This window comes from Electrophorus electricus, chromosome 1 (assembly GCF_041902795.1).
Source record: "Electrophorus electricus isolate QZ-2024a chromosome 1, ASM4190279v1, whole genome shotgun sequence".
Lineage (NCBI taxonomy): Eukaryota > Metazoa > Chordata > Actinopteri > Gymnotiformes > Gymnotidae > Electrophorus > Electrophorus electricus.
In genome coordinates, this window is record NC_137497.1 from 38,970,787 (window position 1) to 38,988,686 (window position 17,900).

The following is a 17,900-nucleotide window of genomic DNA, read 5'->3' on the forward strand; positions in this document are numbered from 1 at the left end:
AATGATTAACAGCTCTAGGTGCCTGTCTGAAGAGGTACACAGGAAATGTCGAAGCCAGGAGAATAAACAGGATGTTCTCATACAAACCATCCATAGGGTATGCTTGGTGGCAGGGTAACAGCATAAGGACAGACCCACCAAGGATGGATAATGAATGATACCAGAAAAGCATATCTGGAGCAGCTAAATACCTACAAAGAGTGAGGCAAGTCCTGAGAAGTCACCTGAATGGGAAGAACAAGATCTGTGCTCTTACACTTATGCTCTGCCAGTCATCAGACACACCGCTGGCCTAATCAGTGGGCTAAAGGAGGAGATAGAAGCCACAGACTTCAAGACAAGAAAACTTCACAATGCGTGGAGGGTTTCACCACAAATTCAGCACTCTTGAGACTGTACACTAAGCGGAAGGAGAAGAAAGCAGAAATACAAGCTGGATGAAATGAGGAGGAACAGGAACCATCATGAGAGGATGGTTGCATGGTATGTACCACCAGCAAATGGTGGATGTAGCTGATATGACAAAATCCTACCAATGGCTAGACAAGGCTGGATTGAAAGATAGCACGGAGGCACTAATCAAAGCAGCACAGGAACAAGCCCTGAATACAAGATCAATAGAGGCTGGGATCTACCGCACCAGGCAGATCTACCACACTGTGCAAAGATGCCCCTGAGACAATCCAACACATAATAGCAGGATGCAAGATGCCATCAGGCAGAACATGGCATGCCATAACCAAGGGTTGGTATAGTATACGGAAACATCTGTGCAGAGTATGTGCTGGAAGTTCGAAGATCAAATTGGGATACCCCCGAAGGTGGCAGAGAATGACTGAGCCAAGATCCTGTGAGACTTAGCTTGGTCATTGTGGCATCCAGAGTGACAAACTGTAATGGCTAACTAACCAGACATTGTAGTGATGGACAAACAGCAGAAGAGGGCCGTAGTGATAGAGCCCAAGTGATAGCAACATCAGGACCAAGGAACACTAAAAGCTTGAAAAATACCAAGGGCTGAGAGAAGAGTTGGAAAAGATGTGGAAGGTGAAGGATACTGTGATTTCCATGATGATCAGAGCACTAGGAGCTGCGATTCTCAGACTGGGAGAGGGGTTCCAGCAGATCCCAGGAACACCATCCAAGATGTCTGTACAGAAGAGCACAGTTCTAGGAACAGATAGGATACTATGCTGGACCCTTAAACTCCTAGGTCTCTGGTAGAGGACCCGAGCTTGAAGGAAAAAGTCCGCCTAGAGGAGGGCGAGTGGGGAATTTTATAGCCAAAGAAGGCTACCGTAGTAACACATGTAGATATTAAAAATTGTAGTGAAGTACACAAAGTTTCTAGAGAAATAGGATGATTCAGACAAGAGGTCCTTCATCAGCTGTGCAAGAAAAGTGCTTCTGAATTTCAATGAGGAAGCTAGGAAGCACTTTGCACACAGCTGATGAAGGACCTCTCTCAAACATCCTGTTTCTCTGAAAACCTTTTGTACACACACTCTCTCACACACAAGGTGTTCAGGTCCTTGTGCCACTAAAACATCTCTGACCCGACAAGACAAACACTCCACAAGACCTCTGATAGTGTCCTGTGGTTTCGGACACCAGGATGTTAGCAGCAGATCATTTAAAGTCCTGTAAATTGTGAGATGAGGCCACTATGGATTGTACAGGTTTTATCCAGCACATCCCATAGATACTCAATCGGTTTGCAATCTCAGGAATTTGGAGGCCAAGTCAACACCTTGAACTCTGTCATGTTTCTCAAAACATTCCTGAACAAATTTTGCAGTTTGGCCAGAAAGAGGTAATTGAGATTAGGGAATACTGTTGTCATGATGGGGTGCATTTGGTCTGCAAATGTGTTTAGGTAGGTGGTACATATCTTAGTAACATCCTCATGAATGCTAGGACCCAAGGTTTCCCAGCAGAACATTGCCCATAGCATCACACTGCTCATACTCCAGAGGCTTTCCTTCTTCCCATAGTGCAGCCTGGAGTCATCTCTTTCTAAGCAAAGCAACACACACACACGCCCAGCTCTCCACGTGATGTAAAAGAAAATGTGACACCACTAGACTCTGTGAAGGTCACATGGGCCTGGCAAACACCAAAAGCACATCCTCTCCTCCTAGCTTCACTGTTCTTGACCAGTGGCCATCAGGGATCAGAATCAAATTGGGGTCTCCACCTAGATGTCCTCAATTTAGGGTTACAGCTTTGTTTTGCCTGATTTCTCCTCAAAATAAAAATGTACCGAAATCATTTGAGCCTGGCTCCCTCATCTGTTTAAGAATTATTTACACTAGGTCATAAAAGTACAAACTCTGTTAAGGAAGTGACATAAGCTGGAGAGGAATAATGCTTCAAAGCTTTGGAATCTTTAAAACCCAAACTTTGGTTTGCGCTGCTGAGAAGGGAAGGGTTCGAGAAGAGAGCCACACTTCCTCATCAGATGCTGCCTCTGTGCCAATATTTGAAACTCACTGACTGCATGTGATTCACTAAACTTTGACAAGTTATGACCTGACTTAAGCCAAGGGTGTTATTGGCTAGTTGTGTCATAGTCAGCTGTACTGATGGGCGGATTCAAAGAACAGGGAGGTACTGCCTGCACAATATTGCTTTCCCCAAGCATCTCTCACTCTCTCTCACTTACATGCACGCACACACAAAGACACACACACGGCTCATCTAAATTAGGTCTAAAGCCAAGCCCTATGAACAATGTTTGTTTTCTTTCTAGTGCTATCTTATTCCAGGATTCCTAATCAAACAAGCCCTGGGCTATCGGAGGGCTAAACATCTGAGAAGCTGCTTGGCAGCTGTTCAACTCTCTGTGCTGCAGCCAGTGGATAAGAGATGCCTGGCAAGCTACTCACGCTGTTGCTCTGACAACCACTTCAGTCCGCTTGGATAAACTTCCCAGTTTATTTTTAATGTAAAAGGAGCTGCCCTTTCACCAAATTAATGGATAGCAAATATGGCAGTTGACACACTGATAAACATTAGGATACAGTCATATTACTTGTTTTCCCTCTTTTACTCACAGTTAAATTAAAAAATTTTAAAAAGAAAAGAAAAATGGAAATGACTGGCTTCTGTGTAAAAGGACGCCAGTGTTTGTGGCACATGCAGGTGAAAAAGAGATTACTGCGATGATCCTTTTGATTAATCATCCAGTTCAGACATGATTAGGGAGGAGTCTCTTTTTCTCCTTTCACAGTTTTGCTGTCACCCGGCCGACAGGATTACACCTCTGGCTGGTGCAATAAACTGCCGTTTGGCTAAAATCGTCACTCTCCCTATAGTTCACCCACTGGTCCCTGTTGCCAAGCCTTGTCAGAGGACCGCAGGTCGCTGCGTTGAACTTGCTACCACGGCACCCATCCACTTGAATGGAGAAACCCCATAAAGGTGAGGTCAGAGGTCACTTGCCTACACAGTCTGAGAGAGCATGCGACCCTTCCTGCCGTTGAGCACAAGCTTGCGGAGCTCGGCGATTGAGGGCAGCTTCATTTTGTCCCTGTTTTTGCTGTAAACGTTGAGGAAGATCCCAAAGACGACCAGCAGCCCTCCCCACACATACCTGCGCCAGACACAGGGACAGCCATCAATACACAAAAAGAAACATGCAATGAGCGTGCAGTATAGATCCTGCCCTAGAAAGAACTACAAAAGTATCGCGCTCTCGTTTTTATAATTTTAAGGGGTTATGGTACTGCAAGATATTTTTACAATGTGCTTTTCGAGAAAGGCTCTTTTGCTGCTGTAATATTTAGCACAAACTTTTCTTGTAGTCCACCCTTGAGTTAATCGACCCCAAGCATAAAAATGTGTGTGTGCTACATATAAATGAGTGTGCATACAAGCTCTCAGTAAAGTATGCAGACTTTAAATATATTGGTTATACTGGGCTAAGAACACAATGTCAGTACTGTTAACTTCATGTCTGTCCTGTGCAAGCAGCGCTGTGATAATCATGGATTAGAGTTCTCACTGAAAAGTGAAGGGTTTTGTGAAGAATAAAAATGACAGGACGATCGTCATGGCCTTCCTTCCCGTTGTCACTAAGAGAGAAAAAGAGAAAAAACTAAATAAATTCACGGTACCGCTCAAACACTGAGCGGTCATAAGCAGGTTTGTCAGAACAGACAAAACTGCTCAGTATCAGGTGCAAGCGGCTCACCTGTGACGGCCACCAGAGCTCCGAAGAGCTTTATCAAGGCCAGCACGAAGGAAATGCCGAAGTAACCGGTCAGAGAAAAGAAGAACGCGTAGCCGTATGTGGTCAACGGGTGCTGACGCAGAGACAACAACAAGACTTAACACATTCAAATCTTTGATCTGTGTCAATATATAGAAATGTGAAATATTGCAAACATTTTATGCCATATATTTAACAGAACTGTGGCTTCTGTTCATGCAGTATGTGTAAAAGCTGACCTGAGAACAGAAGGCCACTGCAGGTGCCAGTCCACCCATACATAGCAGACCAAGTAGAATGTACACAAACCCAATAGAGTAAGAATACAAGACCTGAAACAGAGAAACAGACAAATAGTTATAAAAAGCACCATATAAATAAATGTCACAGAACAGGGTGAAATGATGGTGAACATGCTTAATGATGTGAAAAGATGGGTTTCATTTCTATGGAACACTCAAGCTACAAGTTGTATAAAACTGAATATGAGAATTGGATTCTGGCTACAAAACTTGAAGTAACCCAGGAAAACTGCTGGTGTGCCTGCTGGAAGTGGTTTTACCATTTCAGAGTTGGACCCATTGTGTAGCTTCATGGCTTTTTCCTGCACGTTGCCAATAGCAGCATCGGCACAAAGCGCCAGGGAGATGAGTATAACCCCTGAGAGAAAATCACCCCACCCCCCCAAATAACAATTTTCAAAAAAATGAAAAACAAACAAAAACAAAACCACACCAAAAAATAATAATAATAATAATTTTACAACAGCCAGAATGATTATCTGTACACAAAATCAGTTCAGCTGCACAGCACAGAAAACTTTATTCCATTGTACACTGATAGATAAGAAGCAGCACACTACCTGTCAAATTGAAATTTGGTGCGACCTTGCTGTCTGCAAGCGTGAACCAGATGAGACCCAGACTCATGCACAAGGCAGCAGATACATCGGCAAAGTTGTAGCGTTTCCCTGCAATGCAAACCATCGCTGTAAACAACAACAAACACTACCTTAAGAAGTCAAAAAACCCTCTCCTTAACTTTAACAAATGAGAACTCCAAGGGTGAACTGAGTTTGCTTTGGCACCTGTCAACTCTCTCAAGCATATGCACCGTTACTGAACCAGACCCACAGGCTTTGCTCGGCTGGGCTCAGTGGCCGGGGCCAGGGCCCGATGCGTCAGCCAGGGAAACTGAGGCTCCAGATTATCCTCTGTGGCTCTGGAGCTGCAGTCATGTGGGGTCGGGTGGGGTCAGGTGGGGATGGGCTGGGTGGCATGCTGAGAGCCAGAGCTTCAGATCAGCATGGCTGACAGCATCTGCACTGACACCGGCTTCAGGTCGGACCTCTGAACAAACTCAGCCCTTGACAAAAAGTTGCCTTCATCAGCTCAACAATCAGGGCGGGAGGGATTTCTTCCTCTTGTTGTAGGACTTCTCAATTCAATCACCAGCCAAACAGGAGAGAGTGAAACAGAGATGATGCCTGCCTATTTGAGGTTGGACATGTGGAAAAAAAAAACAAAAAAAAAAAACAAAAAAAAAACAACTGCCAAGCAGGAGAGAGAGAGAGGAAAAAAAAGTATAGAGACACACAAGGTATTCAGAAGCGGTCCGTTGCCGTGGGGATGACAAGGTGACGCAGCAGGTTGGTCTGTAACTCTTTGATTCTGGGATGCTTTGATGGACTGGCATCCAGCACGCAACACACCAGCCCCAGGGGACCAGAGGACCACAACGGCAAGAAAGAAAAAATATCCCCACAAAGAAAAGAAGAAATAAAAAAAGTGATCAGTGCTATGGGAAAGCTTGAGAAAATGATGGGGAGATGAAAGGAGAGAGGCTGAATTTGGCTCTCTTCATCTCTCCTTCTATCTCATGCCCTTTTCCCTGCTTTCTCCAAGAAGCCTAACGCTTGCGTTAATAACGTGAAAAGTGAAAGCACCTACAAAGGCTGGACGATGGTCACTGCTCTGAGTGATGGATTAAAGAGCATGAGAGGAGCTATTGAAAGGAGTCGAACATGAAGGAGAAACCTTAGAACACTTATCGGCTTGTTTTTAGTCTGTAAATCCATATTGTCCTCAGTGGTTATTAAGGCTACATACATGAAGTATTATACTGCAGTTACAATGCTGCATATGTGATATGACAATGTGATGTTTCCATGAGACATCGTATTGAAGTAGGCCTACGTGTTGACAAATACTTGTCTAAACATTCAGAGAACGCACATCATCTGAACTCAAAACGGCAGTTTAAATTTATCAGACTGCCTATGTGCATATTGCAAGGGTTTTCAATATCACACTGAGACCACCAGTGCTGTGCTTAACAAACAGTATATGGGGACGACTTAGTGATCATCTTTCTTGGATTCCCACACCCATTCTGTCATTTACCTTGTATGAAAACTCCACCGATCATAACAGGAATGAGTTTGCAGCACTTGAAGATGACTTGCGTTGGATAGTTCAAGTATCCCAGCGATGTATTGGAAAGGCCCATGGTCCCAACCGTTAGAAATGCTATGATCATGTATGTTTTTCCTGGGATCCTGAAAGTGGTTCAGAAGAAAGCAAAACATCTTAAACATGTTGGTTCTGCATGGCAGTACACAGGACGGAGACGGGAGCAAAACCTGAGCCAAAAAACAAAACTTAGTGACTAACCATGGTGATGTCTGCCCTGTGATGAAGTTCCCATGTTAAATGCACATTGGGCTCAGTGGGCTGATCAGAGGGCTGCTGTTTAAAAATGTGTGGTGAGGAATTTAAGATATTAATTAGGCCTTACCTGCTGGAGCAATGACTCTTTACTTGACTGACTGTGGGTGTTATTACATACTGAATTCTAAATTTCTCATTTTGAGAACTGAAATAGCTTTTGATGTTACTGATTGCTTTAATTTTCCACAATACATTTGAATCCAAAACAGACAATCAAATCAAGAGTGGGAGTTTGTGACAACCAATGTCACACAATAGAGACCCTTAATGTTAATCTGGTTAATCATGTTAATCTGCAACCTTTTCATAAACAGAGTCAGCCAAGAAACCAGCTATTTCTAGAAACGGAGTCTCATTAAATATTCTGTATCCATGATGACAACCTTTAACCCTAATGCTAACCCTTCCTCTCCAAGTCAAGCTATGTAGGCTCCACCCACCTTCTCCTCTTGTCCTGTGTAAGTTGAAGTTCGATGAGGCCAAATATGGAGTAGAACCCAAACTGGACCAGGGTGAGGTACCAACCGAAGGGTTTGAAACCTTCTATGGAGAATATCAGTTCCTAAAGGGAGAAAGTGAGACAGACTTGGAGGATATCAAAAAATGATGAATAATCTAGAAGCATCAGATGCCTGCAGGGAACAAACACTGCAGAGATTAAAGCTCTCCTTGATTTAACACAGCTGAGTCAGGTCAGTGGGGAAACCAAGCCACCCTGACAAGGTGAACTGCATAAACACCAAACTGTGCACTGTTTCAGCCTGAGTTTGATACTCCTGTTACTTACACCTCAAATGATAATACATGCTCCACATAAGAGACTGAGACGCACACGTGACATAACCTTAAAGGAGCTGCGATTTGTGTCCTTTCATATATGCAAGTGAATAAATCCAGCACAGTAAGATACTTCATATGCTTATTTTATCAGATCTTTGATAAGCAGTGATTCAGGTTTTTCAAACAAAGACAATATCTCATTTCAGATTATTGCTGGCTGCAGTTGCTATTGTTGCGAGGTTTAGTCAAACTAATCATCTTACTTGCAATTAAAACAAGCTTGTCAGGTTAGAGCCATACTACCAGTTATAAACCCATACCCATGCCAATAAGAGCATAGAAGCTTCATACCTGCAGGTAACCATAGATGAGGTAAAAGAGGAAGACTCCCGCTACACAGATGAAGAACTGTGTCAGAGTGTTGAAATTGCTTAGGTTGACCCCTAGCACTCGAAGATCCTCGACAGATTTGATGTGTGGGGACATCACCTCTGTGGAGGAAGGTATGGAGATGGAGATGTGTTTCCGGACATTATAGTTGATCAGCCCAAATTTGGAACTCATTGTGTCTGCAGGATCCTGTGGATTTAGAGGAGATGCAATCAGTCATATCACCAAAGCCATGTTTGTACAGTTTGTACAGCAGCACAGTTCGATGTCACTTCAAATGAAGGAAATGTAATATTCCTTACCATAATCTTGAACTTTTCTTATTCAATTATTATTTAAGTTAGACTAGCCTAGTGTAACATACATAGATAAATTGGAAATACAATTGAGATTTAAAGAAAATACAACAAAACGGTTTAATAGCATTCTGTTGAACTAGAAGTACTTAATGGTCTGGAAGCTACCTCCTTAAGAATAGCAATCTTTGACCACGGTCATTCAAAATCTGTACCATTAATGATGGGCGGCTGGCTTTGGCTACGTGTTGCTAGTTATTTTAGGCTTGTTTTCCATTGGAGATTACTGCGCATTTTCCCTACAACCCTCAAATACCATACGACACGTCATCCAGACAGGATGCGCTTACCTGAACTAACAACAGAAGTGAAATGCGATTTGTCGATTCGTGTGAGGCATAGGAGAACAAACAGATCTCTGCTATGACACTATCAAATGGCCTGTAAGGCACCTGGAATGCCAGTCAGGAACATAACAACGACGCTCAAACATATTCACCACCTCAGTCATTTATCAACGTACAAAAGAGACAGCTAAAACAGTGACGGTCAACACAACTGGCAAGCACGTCAACTCGCGGTACGAAAAGGGAGACATTGGAGCCAAGAACACAAGCTAAAAGCTAAATGGCTAGCTATAAGGCTAAATAAAACTTCCGGGACTGGCTGCAGCACGTTAACGCTTAGCTGAAGCTTCTTTGTAAGAGTCTGGCGTTTATTATTTCGGTTGCCGCCGTGAGCGCTTCGTTCTTAGTAACTTCAGTCCAGTACAGCGGTATTGTGGCACTTCAGCTAGCCAGCCAGCCAGCCAGCTACATCGCTACAGTGTGCTAAGGTAGCGCTTATCCCTGCTACAGCCGTCTCCCGGCAGCGCCGTGCGCAGACACCGCCGCGAGCCAGCGACTTCCTCCGCACGCGAACTCTGACCCGTGGAGCCGCGGCGCCATTGGTCGCGCGCATTCGTTTCTCCTTGCCGAGTAATGTTCCGACTCCGTGTTAATCCTGCGTTCAACACTTGTTTACAGGGTCGACCGGACTGCTGCACTTAAGTTAAAAACTCGCCAAAATCATAAACTAAACCGAAGTAACGGGGGATAATGTAGAACACGTTTAGTTGAATTGCATTTGATGGATTTGTTCTGAATATCGTAAGAAAGTTACATTAAACAGTGTTAGTTTTCATACCTTATTTATTTCTTGCGATGAATCCATTATACATTGTTGGAGCTAACTAATGACTTGGCTACGACGTTTAGGTTTGTTAAAAACAAAGCAAAGCAAACAAAGCAAAAAAAACAAAAAAAACAGCACTCTGTTGTAGTGGAACTTGTTTATCCAGTCTACCCTGATTAACAAAAGACGTAAAAGGAAGATTATTTGGCACTTTTTTTTCGTATATGTGCAAGGGAAGATAGGCTACTAATTTTGCAGTTTCTATTTACTGAGTGCCACAAACCCAACCAATGCATGGCCTAAACCAAGACTAGCTATTTAACTGTAATAGTACCCATTCAGTATAAGAGAGACGGTAAGAGGAGGCTATTCCCCTCTCTCTCGCTCTGCCCGTCCCATCCATTTCCCCTCCCTTCCGCGCTGGATGACAGGGGCAGTCTCCATCCGTGGCGAGAGGTTAATTCACTCACGGATGGCATTATTCCCTCCCAGCTCCTTTGCCAATATAAAAACTCCGAGTGGACAGACCCATCCCTCATCCATCTCAGATTTGATTGGAGTGGTATTGCCTCCTGTCCCGCTGAGCCCCTCTGCCACGGAGCTCCAGCTTTATGACACTAAATAGCCGGGCTACAATTTTTCCATCTATTCAAAAAATACTCTTAATAACTCATACCTCTGAATGTGAGCCCCCACTCCTTTGCCCGCCGCCACGGACAGACGCGTCCCGCGTACGTTTACGGGGTCACTGAGATAGAGACCTGGAAATGTCCGCCAAGCCGGGGGTTAATTAATCTTGGTGAATTTACTGTTCTTTCTTGGCCGGCCTGCTCGCCGTGTCATGGTCCCAGAGAGACGGCCGCACCATTTTTACGGCCCACTAATAGTATTCAGCAATGCACAGAGCTGTTTACATGCTCACAGCACTTTTCTCACCCAACTTTCAAAGTGAACTCAGCAGTGATGGATTTGTGGAATGAATTTTGCCTTTTGCCCTCCTTCTCATGAGATACTAAATAATGAAATAAATATTTATTGATTATTCAGGGAGGTACATATTCTTGTGATAGACATACAGCACACCACATGCCCATTGATGAATAAAATATTAAATGGGCAGGAGAAAAAATGGCCTCTGAAACAGTTCAATTTGGACCCAATAAGGCCTGTTGCGCTGTGATTCAGAGGGAACTCAATCTTCTGGGACGCTCAAACTAATCCTGCGAACTGATCTGATTAGAATTCATATCCACCTGTTGTCTGTTTCAATGGCAGAAGATGAGTCATTTTAGAAAGCATTTAAGGAGAGACGCATGCACGAAAAAATTCTGATATTTAATCTAGGGTGGCCATACATCCTCTTTTTAGAAGTTAAAAATGTATTTGGCCAGGATTTGTCTTTTCTTTCATGTCGACATTTGCTTTCTACGGTCTCCACACACATCATTGCTGTTCTTGAATTGCTTTGACCATTCTTTATAGGTCCCGCCTTCTCGCTTGCCACAATTGGTCGAGCATGTACACGCCCGAAACGCAGCCATTGGTCAGACTGCTTCTCAGCATATGCGTAACCAGTTCACAGAAGCGTATGGCCAGTGAGGATGCGTGAAGCTCTTTTGCATGGCACCTTAACAAGGCCTAAAAATGTGCAAATATAGAGCTGATACTAATGCTCTGAAGGTTGGGCTTGCTTATGTGTGTATGTACGTATTCATTAATTAATTATTTTTTAAATCGATGTAAATTTTTGTCCATGTAATGCATGTGACAATTTGACATAAATCAGTCTCCTTACGCTTACACCCCACCACCTACTGTCGGATTAAATGATTTTTAGACAAGTCTAATAAAACAGAAATTAAAATCACGTGTGACAGTTTTGATGTGAGTGACAATTTTGAGGCCAGAGATTGAATGGAAGTCTGTATTAGACGAGATTCCCACATGGGGATTAAACATCTGCCTTGTTAAAATGGTATGTTTGTGTCTAAAACAGACTGATCTTCAAGAAAGTAACTCAAAACCTCTGAATAATGTCTAGTGAAGTTGTGGATTTTTATAGTAACTGATTTTCAGTTATTCCATGACAATGACTATATATATATATATATATATATATATATATATATATATATATATATATATATATATATATATGTTTGTTTTGTTTTGTTGTTGTTGTTTATTTAAAATGACATTTGAATCAAAATGAGATGTCATTAATATCTACTATTACAGTTATTAGGTGCAGTGTTATGTTTCCTGTAGGTATCCCCACAATGTCCAGTGTGATGGTCTTTTTAGAGCATGATCCCAGTATAAAAACTGCCAACACCTATCCTGCTATGACCCAACATTACAGGTGAAACCAGCCCTTGTAACTCTGCCTCTTCCATCCAACAGTTATACCTTCAAAACTGACATCTGGCAACTGACAGAGGGAAAATAATCTTGAAATGTCATACAATGCTTGAGTCTTCTGATATTGGGGGAAAGGCCCTGTTCTGGAGTATCCCTTTAATGTTTCCCAATCTCATATTAAGTTGAAGGTTCCTTAATAAGGCATTCGGACGCCCTCATACCAAGCTAAAATGCTCTTTCTGTTGTCCTTTTCCTGCTGAATGTCTAGGGAAGCAGATGCTATCTCTGCTGTATTACTCTACTTAGAGCTCATATCCTCCATCATGTTATTTCCTCTGATCTACTAGACTTGCTGCTCTGACTTTTCTCTTTCCTCTTCTCTCTCTCTCCCTGTCTCTCCCTCTTTCACATGCACTTTCTCTCTCTCTCTCTCTCTCTCTCTCTCTCTCTCTCTCTCTCTCTCTCTCTCTCTCTCTGCTATTTGAGGCCTGTACTCACTTGAACAAGGAAGCTTGGTGATGTTTATATACTAGCTTTCTCCGAGATGAACTCTGCTGACCTGATTTATATTTTATGTCTTTATGATTAAAAGAAGAGACGACAGCACATCCCAGACATCACTGAGGCAAGGTTTCTGCCTTCAGACCTGAACTGTCTGAAACCACACATTCACGTATAAGATGCTTTTACAGTTGCACAGTTATGCAATGTTTTAATAACACTAAGGCTCTTGATGCACACACATAAAATGAAAACTTGTTTTAAAAAATGTTGTTTCACTGTAGCCTCCTGAATATAATGCTACTGTATTCTGGCCTGATGCATTACTATCTGAGAACTCATTTGAGAAGTTTAAATACAGATTATTTTCTGTTATGCATTACACGGATTCCTGTTTGGGACTGATACAGAGCCTCATGTTTCAAATGTGCATCGAAACGTCTGCAGCTGTTCAGACGTGTTTTAAGTTTTTTTTTCTAGAGCAACCAGGAGAGGGAACCAGACCTCTGTCTGAATGTGTCTAGCTCTGGAAGCTGCCAGTGCGTTTGTGCGTGCAGTCTGTAATTAATTAACTTCACCTTGATTAACCACTGATTGCAGGAGAGGAATTTCTGAAAAAGTTTGTAAATACTATATATATTAAATCCCACCTTGAAGGAATGACTTACATGATCTGATACAGTTTAATTTAAAATAGTTCTATGTAGGAAAGTACAAGAAAGCAAATTATAGACTATCATTTAATTAAGTTAAGATTGGCTTTGAGCAATATTGTTACCTTGCTTGCTTTGTACCTCATATTAGATTTTTAATCTAAAAAGGTTTTATATATATATATATATATATATATATATATATATATATATATATATATATATATATATGTGTGTGTGTGTGTGTGTGTGTGTGTGTGTGTGTGTATTTCTCCATTCTGACCTTGTTTCTTGAATAAATGTTTCTAATTGTACTTAAAAAAAAGGAAAGTATTCAACTCTCATAAGCCATTCGATGCAATACACATTCTGCACTACTACTACTACTGCATTCCCTCATTTTAAGCTCCATATGCTTCTGTGAAGCATGTTTGAGGAGCTCACTCCACACAAATGTGCATTCCGAAACTGCACTCGAGGGGGCACAGCACATTGAGCAGGGCAGCGGTGTGACATGTTCCACTTCCTAAGGCCTCGCTGGGTGCTCCTCTCTTTGTAAAAAGCCCTGAAAGAGAATGTGTGGTCAGGGAGGAGGAAAGAAAGTAAAATGATGGAGCTTGTTGGTTGTGCAAATCACGCATGTAATGTTTTATGGTGTGCCAAAAAGAATTCAACACCTGTGATTCACATGAGCTGTAATTGCATATGAATCACAGGATTTAGAGGAGGTGTTTTTCTTGGCATGGGCAGGTAGGGGCAAGGAGACCAAGGGAAAGGAAAAGGAAGAGAAGGAGAGGAAGAAAGCAAAACAGAGAGGGATGAGTCGGGAGGGGTTCATGCATTATATTTGAAAATCACACAGTGCAGCAGGTTGCCAAACGGCGGTTTCAATTGGGCTGGTAATTACTCCATTTGTTTGTCTTGCCAGGCTTTGGTAAAACGTTTCATGAACTGCAAAACAGGAGGAGTCATCCCTTTCCTTCTAGATCCTTCACACATATGAGCTTTAATTAAACATGGCTGTCACTGAGCCACAAATCAGCACCTGCACAGAAGGTCGTTGTCATCAGGCCGCTTATTTGACTCCCAATATTATCTTTGCTTCATAGTTTCTGGGTTTCTACTGCCTCGGAGAAATTTCTTTTCATAATTACTATCGCACCAAAGAAGGCCATATTAAAAGTGGTGTACGTAACTCTTTGGTCAGCTGAGTTGCTTGGGAATGAAACTCAGACTGAACTGATCGTGGTGAGTTAAGTACTAGCAAGGGCTGACGAAAGGAAGTTGGCCTAATTTGGGAGACCTTAACTTCTGAGCATCTGTGCTGGCATGCGTGCCAGAGAAGATCCAAATTCCAAGAGCCTTCTCTTAAGTCTGATGCTTTTATCACTAAAGCTACCTTAGAGTAGCAGCCATTGTGCCTTTTTCATGGTTTAGTTAGGTGAGGTAATTGCTGGTAATGCAATAGCAGGTAATGGCTTACCTTACCTCAAGCACTTTAAAAGAGTGTAAAGTATGTGCATTTATATTCTCTCTCTCTCTCTCTCTCTCTCTCTCTCTCTGCCTACAGCGTGGAGTTAGTGTACAATTACATATAGTTTAATATATCTGCCGAGCAACCTTAAACAAGCATCCTCAGTCCGTGAGGTGATTTGTCTTCCCTAGCCATTACTCCATTGTACATCTTGATAGCCATGGATTGCTTGCAGCCATGTTTAAGCATTAAATAGTGTATTATTATTTCACATAAATCAAGCAGGCTGTGGGGGGAGGGGGGTTCATAAATTTTACATTTCACAGAGACAGTATTTTAAAGTCTTCCACACAGTAGGATATCAGTATAGAGAGCCATCTACTTATTCACACACTCACACACACACACACACACACACACACACACACACACACACACACACACGCAAATACAGGAACAAATAATCAAAGAAATACTACGGCCTGTAAATTCCTAACCACTTCTAAAAAAATTAAATCTTATAAAGTACACCACTACCAGTATAGATCCTGGTCTCACCACAGCATATAGTGAACGTGCTCCAACTCCATTCGCCAGACGGAGTCCTAAATAATTGAAAACCATTATCGCTGACAACACTTTCAACTACCTGGAGTTCTTCGAAAGATTTTATGGGTTTCAGACACATTTGTATTCAGATATTAATAATGCATTAACATTTCTCAAGTCCTCTTGTGTTCAATCCCTGATAGTTTTGCCAGAACCCCCGTTTCACCCTTCCTCAGGAAATTACTTCTTTCAAGAAACCAGGTGCCGGCCTAAAACTGGAATTAACTTTTAGCTTGTTTGGACAAAAGTGTTTAACACTTTGTTTTAAATTAATATAGTGACAAGAATAATTTCCATGTAAAAAAGAGACTTATTTAAATAGTTAAATACATTTAAATACATTTTATTATTCATAAAGACTGTTGCTATTGTTTCAAAGCAACAAGTACATTGATATCTGAATTGTAGGCATGTTGTGTGACATTACATCTTACAGCAAAATCACCAATCATAATTTCTGGAATGCTTTTTTACATAATAATTATGGCTAATTTGAGTTACCTCAGTTTGTACAAAATAGGACAGAAAAATTTTTCTGGATCATAAGAAAATAGACAGCATCTTATTGAATCCATAACGTGCTATATCGTGGTGTGTGTGTGTGTGTGTGTGTCAGTCATAAGACCAGTCTGTCTTCTTTTTGCCCTCCTTAAGGGCTCCAGGCATGATCCCCAACAGGTACAGGCAGCTGTTTCTTTCCTTCTTTTTTAAACACTCACCTTGTCTGTGGCCTGCGTTCAGTGACATGTCACGATTCCCTTCATCCCCACTCGCTCTGGACAAGGTCGTCTGCTAAATGTTGTATTTGTAAATGCACAGAGACAGATACACATGAGGGACAGATACATGTGGTGTTAAACTGAACCAACAGACTAGCAGTCCTATACCCTCACCTCTGACCTGAGTACATCCACCTCACTGCATGATGGATACGCACATGCCACCACTTTCTCACCCTGTGTGTTCTCTATGTCCGCCGATGTGCTGACGTTAGGAAGACATGAGATGGACTCTACCGACAGATCACAAGACCTCTGTGGAACCTCTTGATGTCACCAGAACCTCAGCTCAGAATGAAGGCCAAGGCAAATAAAAAATTACCATTCTTTGAACTGCAGCTCTTCTTTGTGCACTTTCATAGCATAACTTCATAACTGGATGGTCCAGCTGCCAAACTAACAGATCTTTCTTTCAGTAGATTGGAACTGGAATATCCATCCATATCGTGGTATGAATCTCTAACCAGAGTCTGTCAGCAGAAGGAGGGACTTCTTTGACAGGCTCAGGTGAAACAGTTCTTTGAAGCTGCTGTTGTGAGATCGTTGAGCTGCATCATTGGAATCCAATACTCCGAGACTCGTATGATTAATAGTTCGAGAGGTACCACTTCTAACGCAAGTTAAGATAGATGAGCTATTGAATGTCGGTAATAGCTCTTTATGCACACACACACACACACACACACACACACACACACACACACACACACACACACAAATGCGCTAAAAAGTCTAATGTCTCACTGATACAAAGTTGTTAAACCATGTCCTGGAAAAGGTTATTCTCAAGTGTTCTTACAAAAAACACTAAACAAAAATACAACTGGTACGCGCACATGCCATCAAAACCACAATTTTAACAGATTCACGTAAGGCTGCGTGTTTGGTTTTTCCTTCCTCTTCTATACCTCTCTCCCTTTACCCCATGGTTAAACGCTCTTTGGCTTGCATGATCTCATTTCAGGCTGATTTTCTTACTCCAGGACTGCTTATCAAATGGTTCCAATTTCAAATTCTTTCTCCTCAAAGAGAGACAACATTACAAATTGAGCGAAGCAATGTGTGGGTGAGTGCTGCTTCTCAGTACTGTCCGGGGCTGAGAGACACGAGCTTTGCGGGGACTCAACCAAGCGTGTAGCACAGTAAAAGTGTGCAGCACAGTAAAGGCATATAGCACAGTAAAAGCGTGTAGCACAGTAAAAGCGTGTAGCACAGTAAAGACGTGTAGCACAGTAAAAGCGTATAGCACAGTAAAGGCATATAGCACAGTAAAGGCGTGTAGCACAGTAAAGGCGTGTAGCACAGTAAAAGCGTATAGCACAGTAAAGGCATATAGCACAGTAAAGGCGTGTAGCACAGTAAAGGCGTGTAGCACAGTAAAAGCGTATAGCACAGTAAAGGCGTGTAACACAGTAAAGGAATATAGCACAGTAAAGGCGTGTAGCACAGTAAAGGCGTGTAGCACAGTAAAGGAATATAGCACAGTAAAGGCGTGTAGCACAGTAAAGGCGTGTAGCACAGTAAAAGCGTATAGCACAGTAAAGGCGTGTAGCACAGTAAAGGAATATAGCACAGTAAAGGCGTGTAGCACAGTAAAGGCGTATCTTCGTCGTACGCGTCTCGGAGGAGCCAGGATCCGTCTCTGCACAGCTCAAGTTCTGTGCGTACACATGGGAACTTTTACAAGCGCTGCACATCCATGTTAGCATTTCGAACGAATTATACTGTAATAACGTTGAGGTATGATGTTATTTCCAGCATAAACAAAACAATATGCACTTTTTATAGCAGCTTGTTTTAAGACAGACATTCGATTTGAATTTAACTATTTGCATTGATTGAAGAGAATCAGACGCTGAAATTTATTAATAGCATGTGTGATGTAATGACCATGTTCTGTCCCCTAAAGCATCTAATTTTCCAAGTTTTCTTAATACATTCA

At 42.1% G+C, this 17,900-nt stretch overlaps 1 protein-coding gene across 6 annotated transcripts; it reads right to left on the reverse strand.

Moving 5' to 3' along the window:
• Window positions 1-2,918: 2,918 nt before the first annotated feature.
• Window positions 2,919-9,717, reverse strand: slc35b3 (solute carrier family 35 member B3). Of its 6 annotated transcripts, none has more exons than XM_081719100.1 (11): window positions 8,759-9,297; window positions 8,415-8,462; window positions 8,074-8,301; window positions 7,383-7,504; window positions 6,616-6,770; window positions 5,076-5,183; window positions 4,776-4,873; window positions 4,453-4,545; window positions 4,196-4,307; window positions 4,007-4,076; window positions 2,919-3,595 (listed from the first exon to the last, which is right to left on the reverse strand). In XM_081719100.1, exons 2-11 carry the CDS (start codon window positions 8,415-8,417, stop codon window positions 3,445-3,447), a joined length of 1,140 nt encoding a protein of 379 aa, XP_081575226.1. In that variant the 5' UTR covers window positions 8,418-8,462; window positions 8,759-9,297; the 3' UTR covers window positions 2,919-3,444. The 6 variants fall into 6 exon arrangements, with proteins under 6 accessions (XP_081575226.1, XP_081575222.1, XP_081575213.1 ...); XM_081719096.1 differs by having other exon boundaries at window positions 8,577-9,297; XM_081719087.1 differs by lacking the exons at window positions 8,415-8,462; window positions 8,759-9,297 and adding an exon at window positions 9,594-9,717.
• Between the last annotated feature and the right edge of the window lie 8,183 nt (window positions 9,718-17,900).

Coding starts and splice junctions, on each gene's coding strand:
- slc35b3 (XM_081719087.1), bottom strand. CDS start 9,620: ATGGATTCATCGCAAGAAATAAATAAG. Junction 6,771..7,382: donor ACACAGGACAAGAGGAGAAG/GTGGGTGGAGCC, acceptor AACCACTTTCAG/GATCCCAGGAAAAACATACA. Junction 5,184..6,615: donor CGGTGGAGTTTTCATACAAG/GTAAATGACAGA, acceptor TTTGCATTGCAG/GGAAACGCTACAACTTTGCC.